At 43.8% G+C, this 17,200-nt stretch overlaps 1 protein-coding gene across 3 annotated transcripts in view; it reads left to right on the top strand.

Moving 5' to 3' along the window:
- The window catches only part of CD83 (CD83 molecule), a 16,457-nt gene extending 215 nt beyond the window's left edge, over positions 1-16,242 (top strand). Inside the window, exons 1-5 of one of the 3 annotated variants that reach the window (XM_008068608.2) lie at positions 7-160; positions 252-367; positions 12,605-12,836; positions 13,557-13,663; positions 14,746-16,242. In XM_008068608.2, coding sequence (XP_008066799.1) covers positions 124-160; positions 252-367; positions 12,605-12,836; positions 13,557-13,663; positions 14,746-14,871 — 618 coding nt within the window. In that variant the 5' untranslated portion in view covers positions 7-123 and the 3' untranslated portion in view covers positions 14,872-16,242. Of the gene's footprint in view, positions 1-6; positions 161-251; positions 368-12,604; positions 12,837-13,556; positions 13,664-14,742 lie in introns of those variants that run through there. The other 2 variants (XM_008068607.2, XM_021717856.1) reach the window with 2 other exon arrangements.
- Positions 16,243-17,200: the final 958 nt, after the last annotated feature.

Below are 17,200 nucleotides of genomic sequence, written 5' to 3'. Positions count from 1 at the left end.
CGCTGGGGAATCCCCGGCGCCGGCGCGCGGGGAAGTCCCCGGACGCGCGGGCTACAAGAGGGCGGCGCGGCGCGAGCGTGCCCCAGGCCGGCAGCCCCCAGGCGGCGGCGCAGCGCTCCAGCCATGTCGCACGGCCTCCGGCTGCTGCTCCTGAGCTGCGGTAAGGCCCGAGAGCGCCTGTCGGCCCCTCGCCGCGCCGCGGCACCCGCTTTGGCTGCTTGCTCACGGCGCGCGCCCTCTCTTTCTTGTAGCCTACAGCCTGGCGCCCGCCACGCGGGAGGTGAAGGTGGCTTGCTCGGACGATGTGGACTTGCCCTGCACCGCCCCCTGGGACCCAGAGGTCCTCTACACGGTCTCCTGGGCCAAGGTAAGCGCCGCAGTGCCCCCGGACCGCGGTTCGGTTGGCTCGTTTGGAGGCAGCGGGCGCCACCTCCCTTCAGGCCGGCGACCCTCTGTGGCTGCGAGGGGAGGGGCGGCTCCCGCAGCCGAACTTGGAGTGCCCGGTCTTCCGACACGCCTCCCCCACCCCAGCTTCAACCCCAAGCGCCCCCAGGTACAAGGCCGACTTCGATTTTGTTCCCCGAAGACTCCAGTCCTCTCCCTGCCCCCAAAGGTGGCCGGAGATGAATGATCCAAGTAAGATGTCTTGGAAGGGCAGACTCGTTTGGATTAATTCTGGAGGCCACCTGTGGTTGTGGCCTGCAGGTCAGGAAGAAAACAAGACCCAGAGTCGGGCATTGGACAGGGGGTATGATTCCAGGTTTCTGATTTTTTTTTTTATGACTGTGATGCCCACAAAGGGAGGGGGCAGGGACAGTTTGAGAGGAAGGACTGAGAGAAGTGATTCAGGCTGTTTCACTGGTAGTAGTTACCCGTGGTCATCCCCTTTCTGGGATACTCTTGGCCTCCTCTCTAGCTGGGCTTCTCCTTCTTCTGGCAGCCATGAGCAGTACAGTGGTGAGGTCACCCAGGAGGGTGCATGAACCAGAGCCACGTGTGCAACCGGCCTTGCTATCCTACTGTGAAGGGACCGAGTTGTAAGGTTCTTAAGGTTTCCTCTCCACTGGAACATTCTCAGATTCTAAGACTGCAATTCTGGTTTCAACCCAAAGCCAAGCAGCCACCGTTTGATACCACTGGTCCTTTGCTCCCCTTTTGAAGTCAGGTTACTGCTACAACAGCACCTCCATTTTAAGCCAAATGAATAGGATATCCCAAGCCTCACTCTGTAGCTCTCACTGATTTGCTGCCTTACCTTGGAGGAAATCACTTTGCTTTTATAGCTTCCCACACAATGCAGGGTTTTCTTCTGCCTACCATAAAATACACCATAGGAATCTGTACTTACATGTATCTGACCGCTTAACAGTTCAAGGCAGCACTGGAGTTATCTCCATGTGTGTGTGTGTGTGTGTGTGTGTGTGTGTGTGTGTGTGTGTGAGAGAGAGAGAGAGAGAGAGAGAGAGAGCGCGAGAGCACATCTCCTCGCCTCCTGGATCGTCAGTTCTTTGGGGACAGTGACTGTACTAATGCTTTTATGCATTCTGCCTGGCACCCAGTGTTTGCCCTGTTAATTGCAAAGGTGCTCCATGAATTCAGGTTGGCAATTTCTGAGTTATGCACAGTAGAGATACTGTTACTGCCTTAGGGCACTGTATTATGTATGAACATAGTGTGTTAGTATTCCTGCTTCATTTCTACCTTGTTCACTGTGGGATCAGAGAACACAGCAATTCCACAGTTGTCCTCATACTCAAACATCAGTTTAAAAAAATTGTTAAAAAATTATTATTTGAGTGCTCACCATATGCCAAGCTCCAAGGCAAACATCTACATACATTATCTCTTTCCATCCTTTTAACGAACTTAAGCAATCAGTACTGTTACTGTTGCTACTTTACAGGTGAGGAAACTGAGCCTTAGGAAGGGAATAGCCTGCTCACTGTTATGCAACTGGCTAAATGGTGGAGTTGAGATTTGAAGCCAGCTGCTGGATTCCAGATCCGAAACTGTTAGAAGTCTATCTTGACATCTCTGTTTTCTACCTTAATTACTTAAGGTAAATAAAATAACAGTGCCGCTGGGCTAGCCAGGCAGGGACTTAGTTATCTCAAAGAAGGGGGAAAACCTGAAACCACTATCCCTTCTGGAGAGTAATTAAAAAAAAGAAAACATTATTAATATCCCCAGGGGAGTAATTAAAAAGTACTCATGAAACGAGTAGATGAAATTTCAGACTGTAAAGTTCAAACAGTTGTCTAGTTAAATCTTCTTGCACAGGGTCATTTGGAATGGTTCAGCAAACCACAGCAATTAACCTTTGACTTCTCCTTGGATGTCAGCTGGTGATGTAACTCTATAATGTATGTGCTTGTTTATTGGACACAGTTCTTGCCAGATTCACCCTGAAGTTCTCTCAAAACTGTCAAAAAAAATAGCAGTCTCTAGGCATCCTGTTTTTTTCTGTTGGTCCATGGAAGAAAACCACTGAAAAGTCATACCATGGTTATTTTTTTTTAAGAAGTAAACTGGGGTTGAGATGAGTGGAAAGGAGTCTTGTGCTGTGCCAATAAACTCATCAGGTACCTGGAAAGTGATATGTATTGTTCTTCAGGTGTTTTTAAAAAATAGTTATCAGCATATTCTGTAGATATTTGTCATTTTCCAGCCCAGTAATTATACTTTTGCATTGATTGAGCTTGTACAACAAAAATGAATAGAGTGTGTGGAAATAGGTCAACGATGAAATTCTGAAATATTTTGTTCTACCAAAAATTTAGCATTTTATCATGTTCCCACAACTCTCCTGTAAAATGCTTTCTGGACGTGGAGAAGTAGCTATAAAGGGAGGAATTCAACCCTGGTAACCACGGCCAGTGTAGCCCGCCTCACTGATTGCGAAGCCTGTTCGCTGTGCATGGGAGTGGGCTACATGCTGGGCAGGGAAAGCAGAGTCCCCGGGCGTGGGTTTTTGCCATCCTCCAGATTGAATCACATTCTTACAGGCCTTCTGCACATCACAATTATGGTTATAGTGACTCACAATTTAAAGTTCCATTTACCACTCAGTCCTCTGGCACCAAAGAGCATCCTGCCTCTGTCCAATTGGCAGTGACTACTTGTGATTAGCAAAAGGACCTGTGTAAACCATGTGTTCTTTATTATATGCCTTCGACCAAAAAATTCAAAGCAGACGGCATCCAATTAGTGTTTGTAACACTAGGATGAGTTGGGAAGGAACAGTGTTCATCTGATTCTGTTTTAAAGATGCAGTGAGGGGGCCTGAAGGAGCTGACTGGAGACCTGGCAAAGAAGATCAAAGGTGAAGTCAAAAGTGGACAGAGATAACCCGATTCCCATTAACCCAGTTCTTCTCTCCTGTGGACCAGTGCCCTCCTAATGGGGTTCCAACAAAGGGTCCTCCTCCTATCTCTTCCTCTCTTATACTTTTTAAGGCAGAATGGGCGATTGAGAAGAAACAGAAAGGGTAATAAATTATATCCACTAAGAGAGTGGCTCTGTTTAGCTTCTAGAGTTGCAATAAATTGTGGTTTTGGGGGAGCGTATTTTGAGAAAATATGCAAATAGACTTTAACCCACGACTCTTCTTCTGTTGACCAAGACCTGTGGTTAAATTGTAACATAATAGGAGGTAGCACAATATCGTGTCTTCCAGGAGTAAGACGTGCAGTACAGGGCTATGTCTGTGCTTCCTAATGCTCACTGTGTTCACATTCTCTTTGATGAAGATCTGGAGAGGGAGGATGGCTCTGGGTGGAGTGCTTTTGGCGTGGTTGATGTTTGCAACTAAAAATGAATGGTTGTTTATCTGGGAGATGTGGTATCATCTTGTATCATGCTGAGAGCCCTGACGATCTACAGTGATGCAAAATGAAAGAGGATATACAGTGTCATCTCTTCTCTGGGTGATGTTGCAGGGCTGAGGACAGTGAAGTGTCACAAGACAAGTGCCCTTTTAAGATGATTTCCAGAGGAAGAGAGAAAGAGGAAGTAAGGTGGTGATTTTAGATAGTTGATCAGACTTGAACTTTATAATATTTAGAAAGACCCAGCTGAGGCAGATCATGGGCCATTCCGTGGAGTGTTATACTTCTGACATAAATGTTAAGAAACTGTTGGAGGGCAGGTTAATGGCTTGCATGAGGCTACTTCAGAAGTTTAAGAACAGTTATCACACATCTGTCCACACACTTGTCCTTAACTCATTATGAAGCTGTCTTCATAGGTTGCTAAATTCCTATTTCTACCATGTTGTGTGATAATGAACTACAAATGGAGGGGCACTGGAGAGAGGCGGGGAGCACCTTGGTTTCTTTCCTTATTTTTTTTCCTTGAGTTAGAGTCTTACTTTCACCCAGGCTGGAGTTCAGTGGTACAATTACAGCTCACCACAGCCTCGACCTCCTGGGCTCAGGCAATCCTTCTGCCTCAGCTTCTTGAGTAACTGAGACTACAGGTGTGCGCCACTCCACCTGGCTAATTTTTTGTCTTTTTGTTTTGTAGAGATGAGGGCTGGAGATGATGAATAGTCTAGGTAAATGTAATCTGTCCAGCCACACACCCTCTTGGACCCACAGAGGAGCTCATGATTATACATCCTTGATTCTAGATGCCATCTGTTGCAAGGTGGATTTAAGAACATGTTTTTTAGGACAAGAGGGAAACACTTTCACATTAGATATAAAAGTATTAAAATGTGAAAACAATGTGTGTGTTATACTCAAAGAAAACACATACTGTCCCTATCAGCACCTATACTATTTGGCCTGGTTGAAGCACTTTTAGGGACTCCTCCTTAGGTCAAACTGTGAAGAGCGTAAAGTTGGTTTTCAGATGTCTCTCATATTTACACTTTTATTATTTAGTAAGTCTTTCTAAGTCCCAAATGTGTGCCAAATTCTGGACCTGGCATTGGCCATCTCAAAATCACCGTGGAACTTTTTCCAGAGGATAATCTTGAGCAAAGGCATAGGAACTGGAATCTACAAAGCCTTTTTGGGGATCAGTGGAGTAACTAGTGATCTAGCAGGGAGAGTTATACAGGAGATGGCTGAAAGATAATATTAGAAAGTAGGCTGAGGACAGATTCTGAAAGACCTTGCATATCAAACTTATGATGGCTTGAAATTTATCCTTTCAGCAGTAAGGAGCAATTGAAGGATTCTAAGCAAAGAGAAAATGTGTCTAAAGAAAAGCATATTTCTCACGGTGATGGCTAGAATATGATTCCTCCTAGAAAACAAATCTCAGAGGGAGGCTTCAGTCTTTCACTGCAGTCAAATTTCCATCAAGTTAACTCAACTGAGGTTTGAAGACTTTCTTGGGACGTTCCTTATTTTCCCTCTTGGTCACCAGTCCTGCCCATGTGACTCCACAGAGAAGTGAGGAAGGCAGAGTGAGGCTGCCTCAGAGGGGCCTATGGAAGTAGTCCCATTCAGATGAGAATGGTAGGTCACTGAGATTTTTGGACAATGGTGGAACAGAGCAAAGTTGCTAAAATCTTTTAGCTTGAAAGCGGGTAGGGAAGAAGAAGCCAGCTGCAAGTTAAGTCGGGAAAAAAAAGCAACCCACTTGTTTTCCATGAATAAAAGGAGGAACCTGAATCACATGAGGATTGGATTATCTTAACTGTGTACTTAGTAATTTCACCACACAAAGAAGAGGAAGTTTGAAGAAGGTCTCTGTGACATAAGGGAAAGTCTTATATAGGGCAGGACTAAAAACAGATTCATTACCTAAAAAATGTTTTCTCCATCTAAAGCTGTTTCCATAGTCCCTTCCTGGCTACTCCTGGAATAACCCTAAAGGTTCTACCAACAGTCCTTAGCTCAAAACAGAGCTTGGCCAAAATATTGCCCCAAGGTTCCATTACACCATAAGCATGTTTTTGTTTTATTTTGTTTTGTACTGGAATGTATTTAGGTAAAATTCCTGTGTGTGTCTTGTGAAACTATTATAGACTTGGAAGCCCAAGCCTTGTTCATATCATTTGATGTTGTGTTGGAGGACCAACTAGACTGCTGCATGTTGTTGTCACCATTCTCCACAGAGAGGATTGATTCCAGAAGAGCTGGTAGTTAATTAGGATTATGGGTCACTATGAGGAAAACCTCTGGAAGAGGAGGATGCTGGTTACTATAAACAGTGCACAGTCACCTTGGACCACACTTACTGGGTTAGTTCTGAAGAACAAAGACTCTGAATTAAATCAGGCTCTGAGGTCTCATTCCCTAAGGACTGGGAGGTGTGTGAGTCCAAGGGACAAAGCAAAGCTAAAGGCTGGAGCCTTGTGCCAATAGCCCCCTTTGTGTCACCCTTATTTATGTGGTGGTTCAGGGTTCCCCTAACAGAAGTCTTTCGGTTGCAAAACGTTGTAAAACCAATCAAAACCAGCTTAAAGAAAAGGTAGTATTTTGGCTTATATATAGTTGAAAAGGAGAAAAGTCAAAATGTAGTGCACATTCTAATTATGGCTGGTGTTGTGGGTTGAATTATGTCCCCCCAAAGATATGTTGAAGTTCTAACCCCTGGTACTTGTGATTATGTCTTTATTTGAAGATAGGGTCTTTGCCAATGTAATCAAATCAAGATGAGGTTATACCTGACTAGAGTGGGCCCTGATTCAGTGTGAGTGATATCCTTATAAGAAAAGAAAACACAGAGAAACACAGACAAACAGGGAGAACACCATGAGAAGGTAGAGACAGGGATTAGATTGATGTGTCTACAAGCCAAGGAATGCCAAGGATTGCCAGCAACACCAGAAGCTAAGAGAAAGGTACAGAGCAAATTCTCTCCCAGAGCCTTCAGAGAGAGTATAACACTGCCGACACCTTGATCTTGGACTTCTGGTCTCTGGAACTGTGAGATAATACATTTCTGTTTTCGTAAACCACCTAGTTCGTGGTTCTTTGCAGCCCTGGCAAATGAATATAACTACTCTTAGAGACTCTTGAATGTCCTCAGGGCTTGGTGACTTTTCATTTCTTAACTCTTCCTTCTTTCAAGTTGGATTCATTTCCAGCCTCAACGTGGCCCGGAGACAGTAGCCAATAACTTCAGATCTGTGTAGGTTGAGTATCCCTCATCTGAAGTACTTGGAACCAGAAGTATTTCAGATTTTCAGATGAGGGGTGCTCAACCTGTATATCCTTCCAGAAGCAAGTGCAAAGGAAAAGACTGTGTCTCTCTTCGAATATCTTAACAAATGTCTGATTATTCTTAAGTGACTTTGGTTGGGTCACGTGCCCATCAGAGCCAGTGTCTTGATCGTGGAATGTCAGGCCTGAGTTAAGTGTGCCTCATCTAGAACCTTATGTGGAGGCCTCTGAAGGACATGAACTCAAGCTTGTGATGGTGCCCTTTCCAGATCCAGCAGTACCCCAAGATGCGAATGGAAGGATGGTTGGCCTGAACAATGAATGCTCCAACGTTACCTTCAAATCCCAGTTCTAAAGGAGTTTTGCTGCATTATGATGGTGCTTTAGAAAATTCAGAATGTTGTAAATATTTTGGAGACATTGTATGTAGAAAAACAATTTCTCCTTAGAGCAGAGATTGGAACTGCTAAGACAACTTTGCCCAAGAGGCGACAGAGAGTATCAGTGGTAAAAAATGATGGAATGAGTACAGAGAGTAGAAAACTATCATATATAACAACAATTTCTCTTACCAACATTATCAATTACCAAGTACTTTTATATGTTTTTTCATTTGATTCTTATGGCAACCCCATGGGCAAGTAAGGGAGCTGCAGATGAGGACCTGGGACTTATCAGTGAAGTAATTTACAGAAGGTGACCCAGTTAACTCATGGAGAAGCTTGGGTTGATTTCAGGTCTTTGATTCCAAAGCCAAAGCTCTTGTAAATTTCTCATTGTTTACTTATTAATTCAGCAAATACTTTTTGACTACTTCCCATATGCAGGGAACTATTTAGTATGCTGAATGAAACCTTGACTATAAAAAAAGAGAGTAGTAACATTTTTAGGGCGTTTTGTGTGATCAGTACTATGCTTAGGGTCTGTGTACATCATTGTAAGTATCTTCACACCAATTCTGTGAGATATAATCACCCCCAGATTCCAGTGGCGCCAGCCAAGCCTGAGGGTTGTTCAGTTAGTTGGCCAAGAGCAGAGCTAGCCGTGGGAGGGCTGGGCTTTGGTTCCAGCTCAGTCCAATGCCAATGCCTGTGCTCTTAATTATGTTGCCCCTGCTAAACTCATAACTCTGTTAACAGCCATAAATCCAGCTCTGTCTGTTAGACCCAGTAAATTTCAAAGTGGAAAATCATTTTTCTAATAAAACTATGCTTAGAAAAAAAAATGATGTTAATGCTCATACATTCTACCCTCATTATGACATCAACCTCCGAGCCAAACTATTTTGCACATTATAAAGAGCTGTTTTTATGATGAATGGGGATTATATTGGCACTTTAATTGACTTAGAAACCAAGGTACATGAATGTTAGTGCACAAGAAATGCAGTAAAAAAAAAAAACTGTTCAATGTGGTTGGAATACATCAGATTAATTTAATGCCACCTTTAAATCCTTAAAATCGATACCTTTAAATATGTTTTATTAAATTGCTAGATTAAATTTTTATGTGCATATGTGTGTACACACATTGTTTTTCCTTAAAAAAAACTCCCTCTCTTTTTAGTTAGGCATTTATCACATTCTTAGCAGATCGAATGTATAATAAATTTGAATTTCAAGTTTGTGATTAAAACTTTTTCTGTGCTATGAGAGAAGATCTTTTGCCCTCTTAGATTCAAATATGGTGATCCAAGAGGTTTACATAGTTTTGAAGAAAATTATGTAAGATTTTTTAAAAAACACTTTTTCAATAAAATTTTTAAAATATTGTTTCAATCCCGGCCATAGTTAATCGTTTATTTTATTTCTTTTGTTCTAGTTCAAATTTATTCATCATTTTTTTTTAAAAAAACAAGACTTTACTCATATGCCCTTTAAATTAATACTTGTGTTTGCTTGATTTAGCATTCCACAAATTAAAGAGAGTTTATTTTAATCTAGGGCTTGTGGTTTCCTTAAGGTCAAATCTCTTTTTGAGAGAAAGAATGTGGTGTTTAAATTATTCAGTCAAATTGGAGGCTATAGGCTTTCGGAAAATTAGATGTCTCATGTTTGTGCTTTTAAAATTCAACCAAAAAAGATAGGGTTGTCAGTATAAAAGTTAATGCACAGTGTGGATTTTTAAAACATTATTGGGATGGGTGTTTTGAGGAATTAATTTGCTGAAATTGTGTTGTGCCTTAGTGCACTGTACTACAATATTACCATTGTGAAGTGTGCATTAAATAGTTCCTGTCAATTATGGTTGGCTGTGAATGAATCCAAGGGTTCCTTTTGTTGTAAATTACTATTTCCTAAAATGCTTTTGCAGAGAAGCAATGGAACACTTTTAGATTTGGAATGTTTGAAGAGCTGTTCTTGCCAGTGGTTGATTTTGAGCCAGCTCCAATGTTTATAAGAACTCATAAAACAAAGCAAAGTGAGGATGGCCCATTTGCTGTTACCCCATGTTCCTCCCACTGAAATTTCTCCTTCCTTTCGTAGTGATGCCTTTACACTTAACTCATCCCAGTCGGCAGGTTGATAGCTGCATGGCCCATATCTGATAATTAGCTGAGCTTTTGCTAGAGCCCCATCCCCGTTTTGAGCATGCAACATTAGCACAAAAACTACAACACTTTTTTAGCTGCGAGCAAATTCCAGGTTCCTTAGGTGGGGTCATAGGAGAAAGTATAGTTTAAAATGACAAAAGAAAGGTGGAATAAGCATCGTATATACTGTGAACTTGAAGCTAGAGGAAGGGTTATGAAATATTTCCAGGTGCATTGTATGAATTTACAGAAGATTCTTTTTGCTGTAGTTAGTTGTGACCCAGAGTGCTGCTTGTGAATTTGGCAATTTCCTAGGCTATGCCAGTAGTTCTCTGGTCGTTTAAGAGAATAGATCCTTGGAAGATGACCCCATGAAAGTTGGATATTTTGCCATGATGGTTGTGATATTTCAGCACATCAGAATTCTGCATGTTGCTTTGGGGTTCTTTGTTTTGCATTTCTGTTCATCTCTTCTTTCTGTACTCCTTACGGGCTTGCCCTTCTTCTGTTTTGCTGTTTAAAAATAACTAGAGGACCAATGGAGGTTTTGCCAGAGGCCCATGGAAATCTGACCATCAAATAAACTACATTTTGTTGTTGCTGCTGATTTGTAAAATGAGTTCTCCACTGCAACAGGCAGAAGATACTGCCAGCAAGTTCTGATCACCAGCACCTCCTTGCTTCAACAATTCCCAGCAGCTCGTGTGATAATGGGGCCATCTTTATGTAAATGTGTGCAATAGTTTATTTTTCCAAGAGGGGTTTGCAGTTCTGACCTTGACTTTAAAGGGGACTTTTCTGAGTTGAGGGAGGAGTCGCTGGATGGGAGAGAATTTCTGCAGGAGAAAACAAGTGGTAGATCATCTCAAGATGGTTGTTGCAACCACACTTGCATTTGGAGGTTAATTTAGAAAAGAAAAGCAAGGCTGGACATCAGAGTAGGGACTGCAGAAACTGGGCTGAGCTAATTATTTCAAACTGGCCTTTCGGGGCAACCTTGGCACAGATTGGCCATGGAAGGGTCTGGGCATCTGGCCTGTTGAAAGCTGTGACTGGTAGGAAGCAGCACCTCTGCCAGGCAGTGGAGGGGGGGGGAGGGGAGGGGAGGGGAGGGGTGAGAGCCCATGATGGGGCCGCAGTCTGTGGTTTATTTTGGCTTAAAAAGAGAGAAATTATGCTCATGTACTCTGGAATCAGTTGGACACCTTTAATTTTCTCTACACTTCCTTGGCCACACCTCCTTTTTTTGTTTCATTTTTGCACATCCGAAGGCCTCAGTCTTTTAGCTTCCTCCTGTAGACTCTTGGTTATTTAGGAAGGAACATTTCAACCCAAGAGGAATTGTCAAGAAATGGAACTTATGCGCATAGACTCAGCCCGAGAAGGGCCATTCGTCTCAGCCCAGAGGTAGGAGGGAGCCGAGGTGGTTTCCTTGCAGGAGTGATAAATCTGCCACCAGATGTCTCTGTAGCCCACTCTACAAGAATGTTAACCAAAGGCTGGAGTCTGAGCTTCTGGGTGACCTTGCGGTGCATTCCTAAATGAATAAATGAAGCAGAAATGACTGATAGTGTGTGTGTGTGAATGTGTTTTCTTTCCTGAGCTGCTTCGGAGGGTGTTCCTCTCCTTCCTTGGTTATCTGTTTCCCTGCATGGAGTTCCTTTCCAAAGTCAGAGAAGAGTTACAGGGTGCTCCCAGAATAGGAGATGAAGCACTAGCAAGTGCAGGCAAAGAGAGGGGCAGTAAGACCTGCTGATCTCTGTCTCTCTCCGCAAGGTGACGCTTGCAGTTATAATGCTGGGGTCGGGTAAGGAATGCCACTTAATCCTGGGCTTCCAGTTGGTCCCCAGTCAACCAGCAAAGGGCAGCTCAGGTGCAACCAGGGAACGCCGATGTTGAAGGGCTGCCCATGAGCACTGAAAATAAGGATTTGCCTTTAGAACTTTTCCGTGGAGAAGCAAGGTGAGTTAATTAGGCAAATTAAAAATATGTCTGGGGAGGAGAGAATTGATGGTGAATGCGGTGTATGCCTAATCTTTAGAGTGGGAGATGTGGAAAACACCCTACCCGTTTAGTCACAAAGATAGTTCAAGGAAAGAAAGCCAGCTAGAATAATTATTGAGCTCAATTGAGCATTTACCTTGGTCAGGCTAATCCGTCCTAGGTACAGTGAATTAAACTGTGACTGCCCTTCCATGTGGTGTGCGATATGACCATCAAGTGATCTGGCATGTGCACTCTCCACAAAACACTCTTTTAAAGCTGTCTTCCTGTCCAGTGTAGAGAAAAATTATGGCACATTCGGCAGCACTGGGCATGACCCCACAGATATACAGCCTTTGAAGAGCAAGGCGACTGTTTACAAAATAGGAAACTATGCTTTTTGCTTAACTTTCACTCAACATTTGTTAAGGGCCAAGGCTAGAAATGACAAAAATGTTGCCATAGAGCCCCTGATTTTGCACAGTAGCTATTTTCTCCTTCTGTCAGCTATCCAAAAGCAGTCAGAAGCAAGGTAATATTCTTATACTCACATGAGCACAATCACTGTGTAAGGGGGCAATGTATTTCAGTGGATGGCTGGTATCTGAAGAAAACGAGAAAGTTTAATACAGAACAAACTGCAACAGAATAAAAGCCAACATGATTCATACTCAACACATCACCATCATCAACAGAGACACTCTCTTCTTTCTGTGGGTTGGAAGTTGGGATATTAATGACAGTCATGAGATACAGTCCTGATGTTATTCCAAAAAAGATATAGCCTTGAGGAACATTCGTAGATTCTCTCCTTCTCCCCTAAAGGCTCACATACAAAAAGGCACAATATCTTGTTTTAGAAGCAGTAGTTTAGGATGGATTTTATGAAAACAAGGTGGAAAACCTTGCTGTCAAGTTCCAGTACTTGCGGTGGAGTGTGATGTGCTATATGACTCCTTCTTCACAGCTGACGGAGGGTGGTGAAGAGAGGATGGAAGCATCCCAGGAAGATCTGCACCTCAGGAGACAGCAGTATCTTCAGGAGGGACAGAATAGCTCTTTCCAGGCCCGTGGTGAAAAACCCTATTCCCTGAAGATCCGAAACACTACCAGCTGTAACTCGGGGAGATACAGGTGTACCCTGCAGGATCTGGAGGGGCAGAGGAACCTAAGTGGCACAGTCATCTTGAGAGTGACAGGTGAGGTGACCTGTTTTACTTGTTTTCTTCTTGCAAAAGGTCTCTTTTGGAGTCTAATTCTACAACTTTGCACATCTGTGGCTAACAGCTGAATTCTGATGCAGGAACGTCATAACTTTTTCTTTCTATAGCTTAAACTATGCCCTTTGTTTGACTTTTGCTCAAGATTGTTAAGGGCTAATACTGGAAATGACAAAAATGTTACAGAGCCCTGATCTTGCGCAGCAGCTATTTTCTCCTTCTGTAAGCTATCTGAGTGCAATCCGACACAAAGTAATATCCTCATGCTCATAAGGGCGCAGTCATGTTTAAGGGGGCAGTGTTGCGTTTTACTCAGGTCACACACCCTCCCACCTCTTAGACTGTCCTCAACCTCCAGTCCTGACCCTGGTTTCTTTGTCTCTATGGCATTTAGTACAACTGACATGTTGTGGTGTATGGGCTGGTGTACTGAGCCTCAGAGCCTTCGTCTCCTCTCTGCTCTGAAGATTTGGAGAGATGCTGTGAGCACATCCTGTTGCACACAGCAGGGCACAGGGTGACCATGAGCATGGGTGGCTGCTGCTGTCACTCTGACTGTCACTGTTCTTCCTGACAGCACAGATGTAAGGATAGGAATGGGAGACAGGCGGGACTTTAGGATGGAGGAGCAGAGTATTCGTACCTTTTCGTCGTGGTCGGGAAAGCCTGTTAAAATGACTTCATTTTTTTTCTTCTAAGGGTGCCTCACGGCACACAAAGAGGACAATTTTAAGAAACACAGAGCCGAGATGGCTCTGCTGCTGGCTCTGCTCGTTTTCTACTTAGCACTCATCATTGCCACGTGTGTAAGTGTCCTTTTAAAACCGCTGTTACTATGAAAATTCCGCCTCGGGGCACCAAGCCAGATGCATTTTGTAGATACTGTGAGTCGTCGTAGATACTGTGAGTCGTCTGATGACGGCGAGGGAGTTCATTTTTTGAGCCCTGGACTTTTTGAGGCCCCTGGACTAGGAGAGTCGTTACAGGACCCTCCCTGAAATATTTCCAGCTCGTTTTGCATCTAGTGGCTACACACAGAGCATTGTGGGAGAAAAACGAAAATGTAGGAAGGAGGTTTGAGATATTCCAAAGGAGCCCATGGAAGACCAGGGGCCTTGTACGTCCAGTGCTAGAAGTGGCAACTCTGACCATCTGCCATGTCAGGGCAGATGTGTGGTTCTTCCTGTGGGCGAGGGAGCAGACCTCGCCACTTTAGGGACAGAGCTGTCTCCTTTGCCTGTCCTTGAGGCATTTTCTCATGGGGGTTCTCTGATTATCTTTTTGTGCTTCTACCTGTTCCTTAAGAACTAACCCCAAGAAGCAAAAGCAGTGGGGCACAAGGAGGATCCTCCCAGGGTAGAGGATATCTGGCCTGTGCTTGGGCCTCCTAGACATGCCCTTGAGTTATTGGTGGCAGGCTCCAGCTCAAAGGCTCCTGAGCCTCTTTCTGCATGACGGCTCACCTAGGCTGACCACTGGTCGTGGGAGAATAAGGCTACCTGTGGGTGTAAGACACTGCTCCTGCCCTCCAGGGGCTTGCAGTTTGGTTTTAGGGTTATTTGCACATAAGAAGATAATTAGAATTAACAGCCAGTACATTGAAAAATGAGTGACTTTAATTTCTTGTTGGCAAATGCCTGTTTCTATGGGCACTAGCTTTCCATGCAGATGTCTAACAGTAGGGTCTTGAAATGGTTGCAGTCTGTAATCAGTGAATCAATGACATGGTGCAAGTCTCTTGTAGAGCAAGTGAGGCAGCGAGTATACCAAAGGCTTTCAGAATGACTTGTCTGACCAGCTCTTAGTGAATGGAGTTTAAATGGAGGCGACAGCTGCTGCATTTTTTACCAGTTATTCACTTCCTTTTTCTTTCTTTTTTTTTCAGAAGTTTGCACGACTACAGAGTATTTTTCCAGATTTTTCTAAACCTGGCATGGAACGAGTTTTTCTCCCAATCACCTCCCCAGATAAGCATTTGGGGCCAGTGACTCTTCACAAGGTAGAACTGGTGTGAGCAGGAATTCTGCAGGTTGTTTTCCCTGAAGTCGGGGTTCAGTGGTGTGCCTGCCTGTCACACTGGATGAGAGAAAAATGAGCCCCATGCTGAAGATGGCATCCTCTCTATGAGTTCTTCACCTGACTGAAAACGTCAGAAAGCGGATCCCACTCCAGTTTCTGCGAGCAGGGCCTTGACACCATCTACGTGACTGTATATCATGGAGCCACTGCTATTTCTCCATGGCTATCATTTCAGCGAACCTCCTAGATACTTCTTCAGTCATATAAAAGCTATGGGAAATATGAATGCCACCAGCTGGTCCTGTGACAGACTCCTGAGGACAGCTGTCCTCTTCCACATCTGGGGAACATCACTTTGAATTTGCTGTGTTTTGTTATATCAGCCCAGATGTTTTACGTCTGGGAGAAATTGACAGACCAAGCTGTGAGACAGTGGGAAATATTTAGCAAATAATTTCCTGGTGTGAAGGTCCCGCTATTACTAAGGAGTATTAGTGTATGAAGAAATAACAGGTCGATGAACTATTTCCCAGCAGGGTCTTTTCATCTGGGAAAGACATCTATAAGGAAGCAATAAAGAAGAGCGCTACACTTATTTTTATATCTATATATACCTGTCAAAGAAGAGTTTGTTTTTCTCCTTTTGAAATCTCTGTCTATAGTTAGATAGCATGGTGAACTGACAAGCAGCCTGGATATGGAGAGTGAGAAGTCGGCAAGGGTGACAACAGTATAGAGAGCTAGTTAGTGACCTGCCGGAAATGCCCGGCCACTGGGCAGCCAGGGTGCTATCCCCAGATGCCCCTCTACCTGGATGTATGGTCTTGGCCAAGTTCCTTATGGATTCTACTTTCTCACATGGGCTGATTTAAATAATATATGTGAGCATGCTTTGAAAAAGTATAAAGCACTGTACAAATTCGAAACTCTATTGGGTCATTATCCTTGCTGTTACAGTGGTGTTCAGGGGTGAGGGAATGCTGTCCATTTCTTATGTTTTCCATCATTCTGAGCAAGGAAGTTTACCAAGAAGACTTTCCCATAGTCTTGTATATGAATTTCCTTGGGGAAGTGAAGAGGCCAGTTTCATGGTCTGTTCTTGAAGCTCCAGCCAAAATCACCGAGATGTGAATGTGTGGGAGCCACTGAGCCACTTCACAAAATGCTGCATTGATGTTTTGGTAATTGTTTGGATGTCTCTTATCAAACTTGGCCTCTCCCTTACTACTTGTTTTCCAAAAAGATTTTATCACTTTAGTGTATGTGCATTGCTCCCACTAATATTAGAGAGTACAAGTGACACCAAGCTGATTTAGCATTTTTGCCTCTGCCATGGCTTTCATGCTATTAAAGGTATGCATGTGAATAGGGAGTGTTTTTCTGTTTTGTATTTAACTCTACTCATAAGATTGTGGGATGAGCACTAGAATGTCTATTAACTAGTTTGAGAACCAGAATCCAAAATAAAGCTGAAAGATTGGCCAAGTCCTTCTCTGAGAGGGAGGATATAGCTGACAGGTAGACCTCTGTACACAGCAGCCTCCTTTCCAAAGATCCTCCCAAACCCATCTTGGGTCTGCGTGGCCACTTAGTACATAACCAGCTTGTATAAACACATATGGCCACAGGTGGGAGGAATGGCGGGAAGGAGGGTTACTGCTTCAGAACGATGCATAAAGTCAAGCGCTTTGTGTCTGTTATTCATGGGGTTTCACTCAGGATTCTCAAATAGATCCCTTATCCCCCAAATTATAAGAACAATCTGGTACAAATGGCTATAATAGTTATAAAAGCATCATAGGTGAATGGTTCTTTACAAAGATAAATGCACATAAAATGTCTCTAAAAGCTGTAGATTCCCTTTCAGTGGAATCAAGCCCATTCTCAAATGTGTTACCTAAAGTGCCAGAGAGACTGTCTGGCATGGTAATTAAGAGCTCAGAAAGTTCTTATTCCCCTGAGTTTGTAGCCCAGCTTCATGGGTTGGAAGCTGTACCACCTTGGATACAGGACTTACCTCTTTAAGCCTTAGTTGGCAGATCTTTTTTTTTTTTTGGAGTTAGAGTCTCACTCTGTCCCCAGACTGGAGTGCAGTGGTCGCTCCTGGTCACTGCAGCCTTAACCTGCTGGGATCCGGCGATCCTTCCGCCTCAGCCTTCCAAGTTGCTGGAACTACAGGCACACGCTACCATGCCCGGCTAATTGTTGGTTTATTTTAGAGATGAGGTCTCACCAAGTTGCCCAGGCGGGTCTCGAACCCTCGGGCTCAGGCAATCCACTCACCTCAGCCTCCCAAAGCGCGGGATTACAGGCTGAGCCACCGA

Source organism: Carlito syrichta, unplaced genomic scaffold (genome assembly GCF_000164805.1).
Source record: "Carlito syrichta isolate Samal-C Ts95f unplaced genomic scaffold, Tarsius_syrichta-2.0.1 Scaffold311324, whole genome shotgun sequence".
Lineage (NCBI taxonomy): Eukaryota > Metazoa > Chordata > Mammalia > Primates > Tarsiidae > Carlito > Carlito syrichta.
Note: the sequence above shows the minus strand (reverse complement) of the source record. Positions and strands in the feature narration are given on the sequence as shown.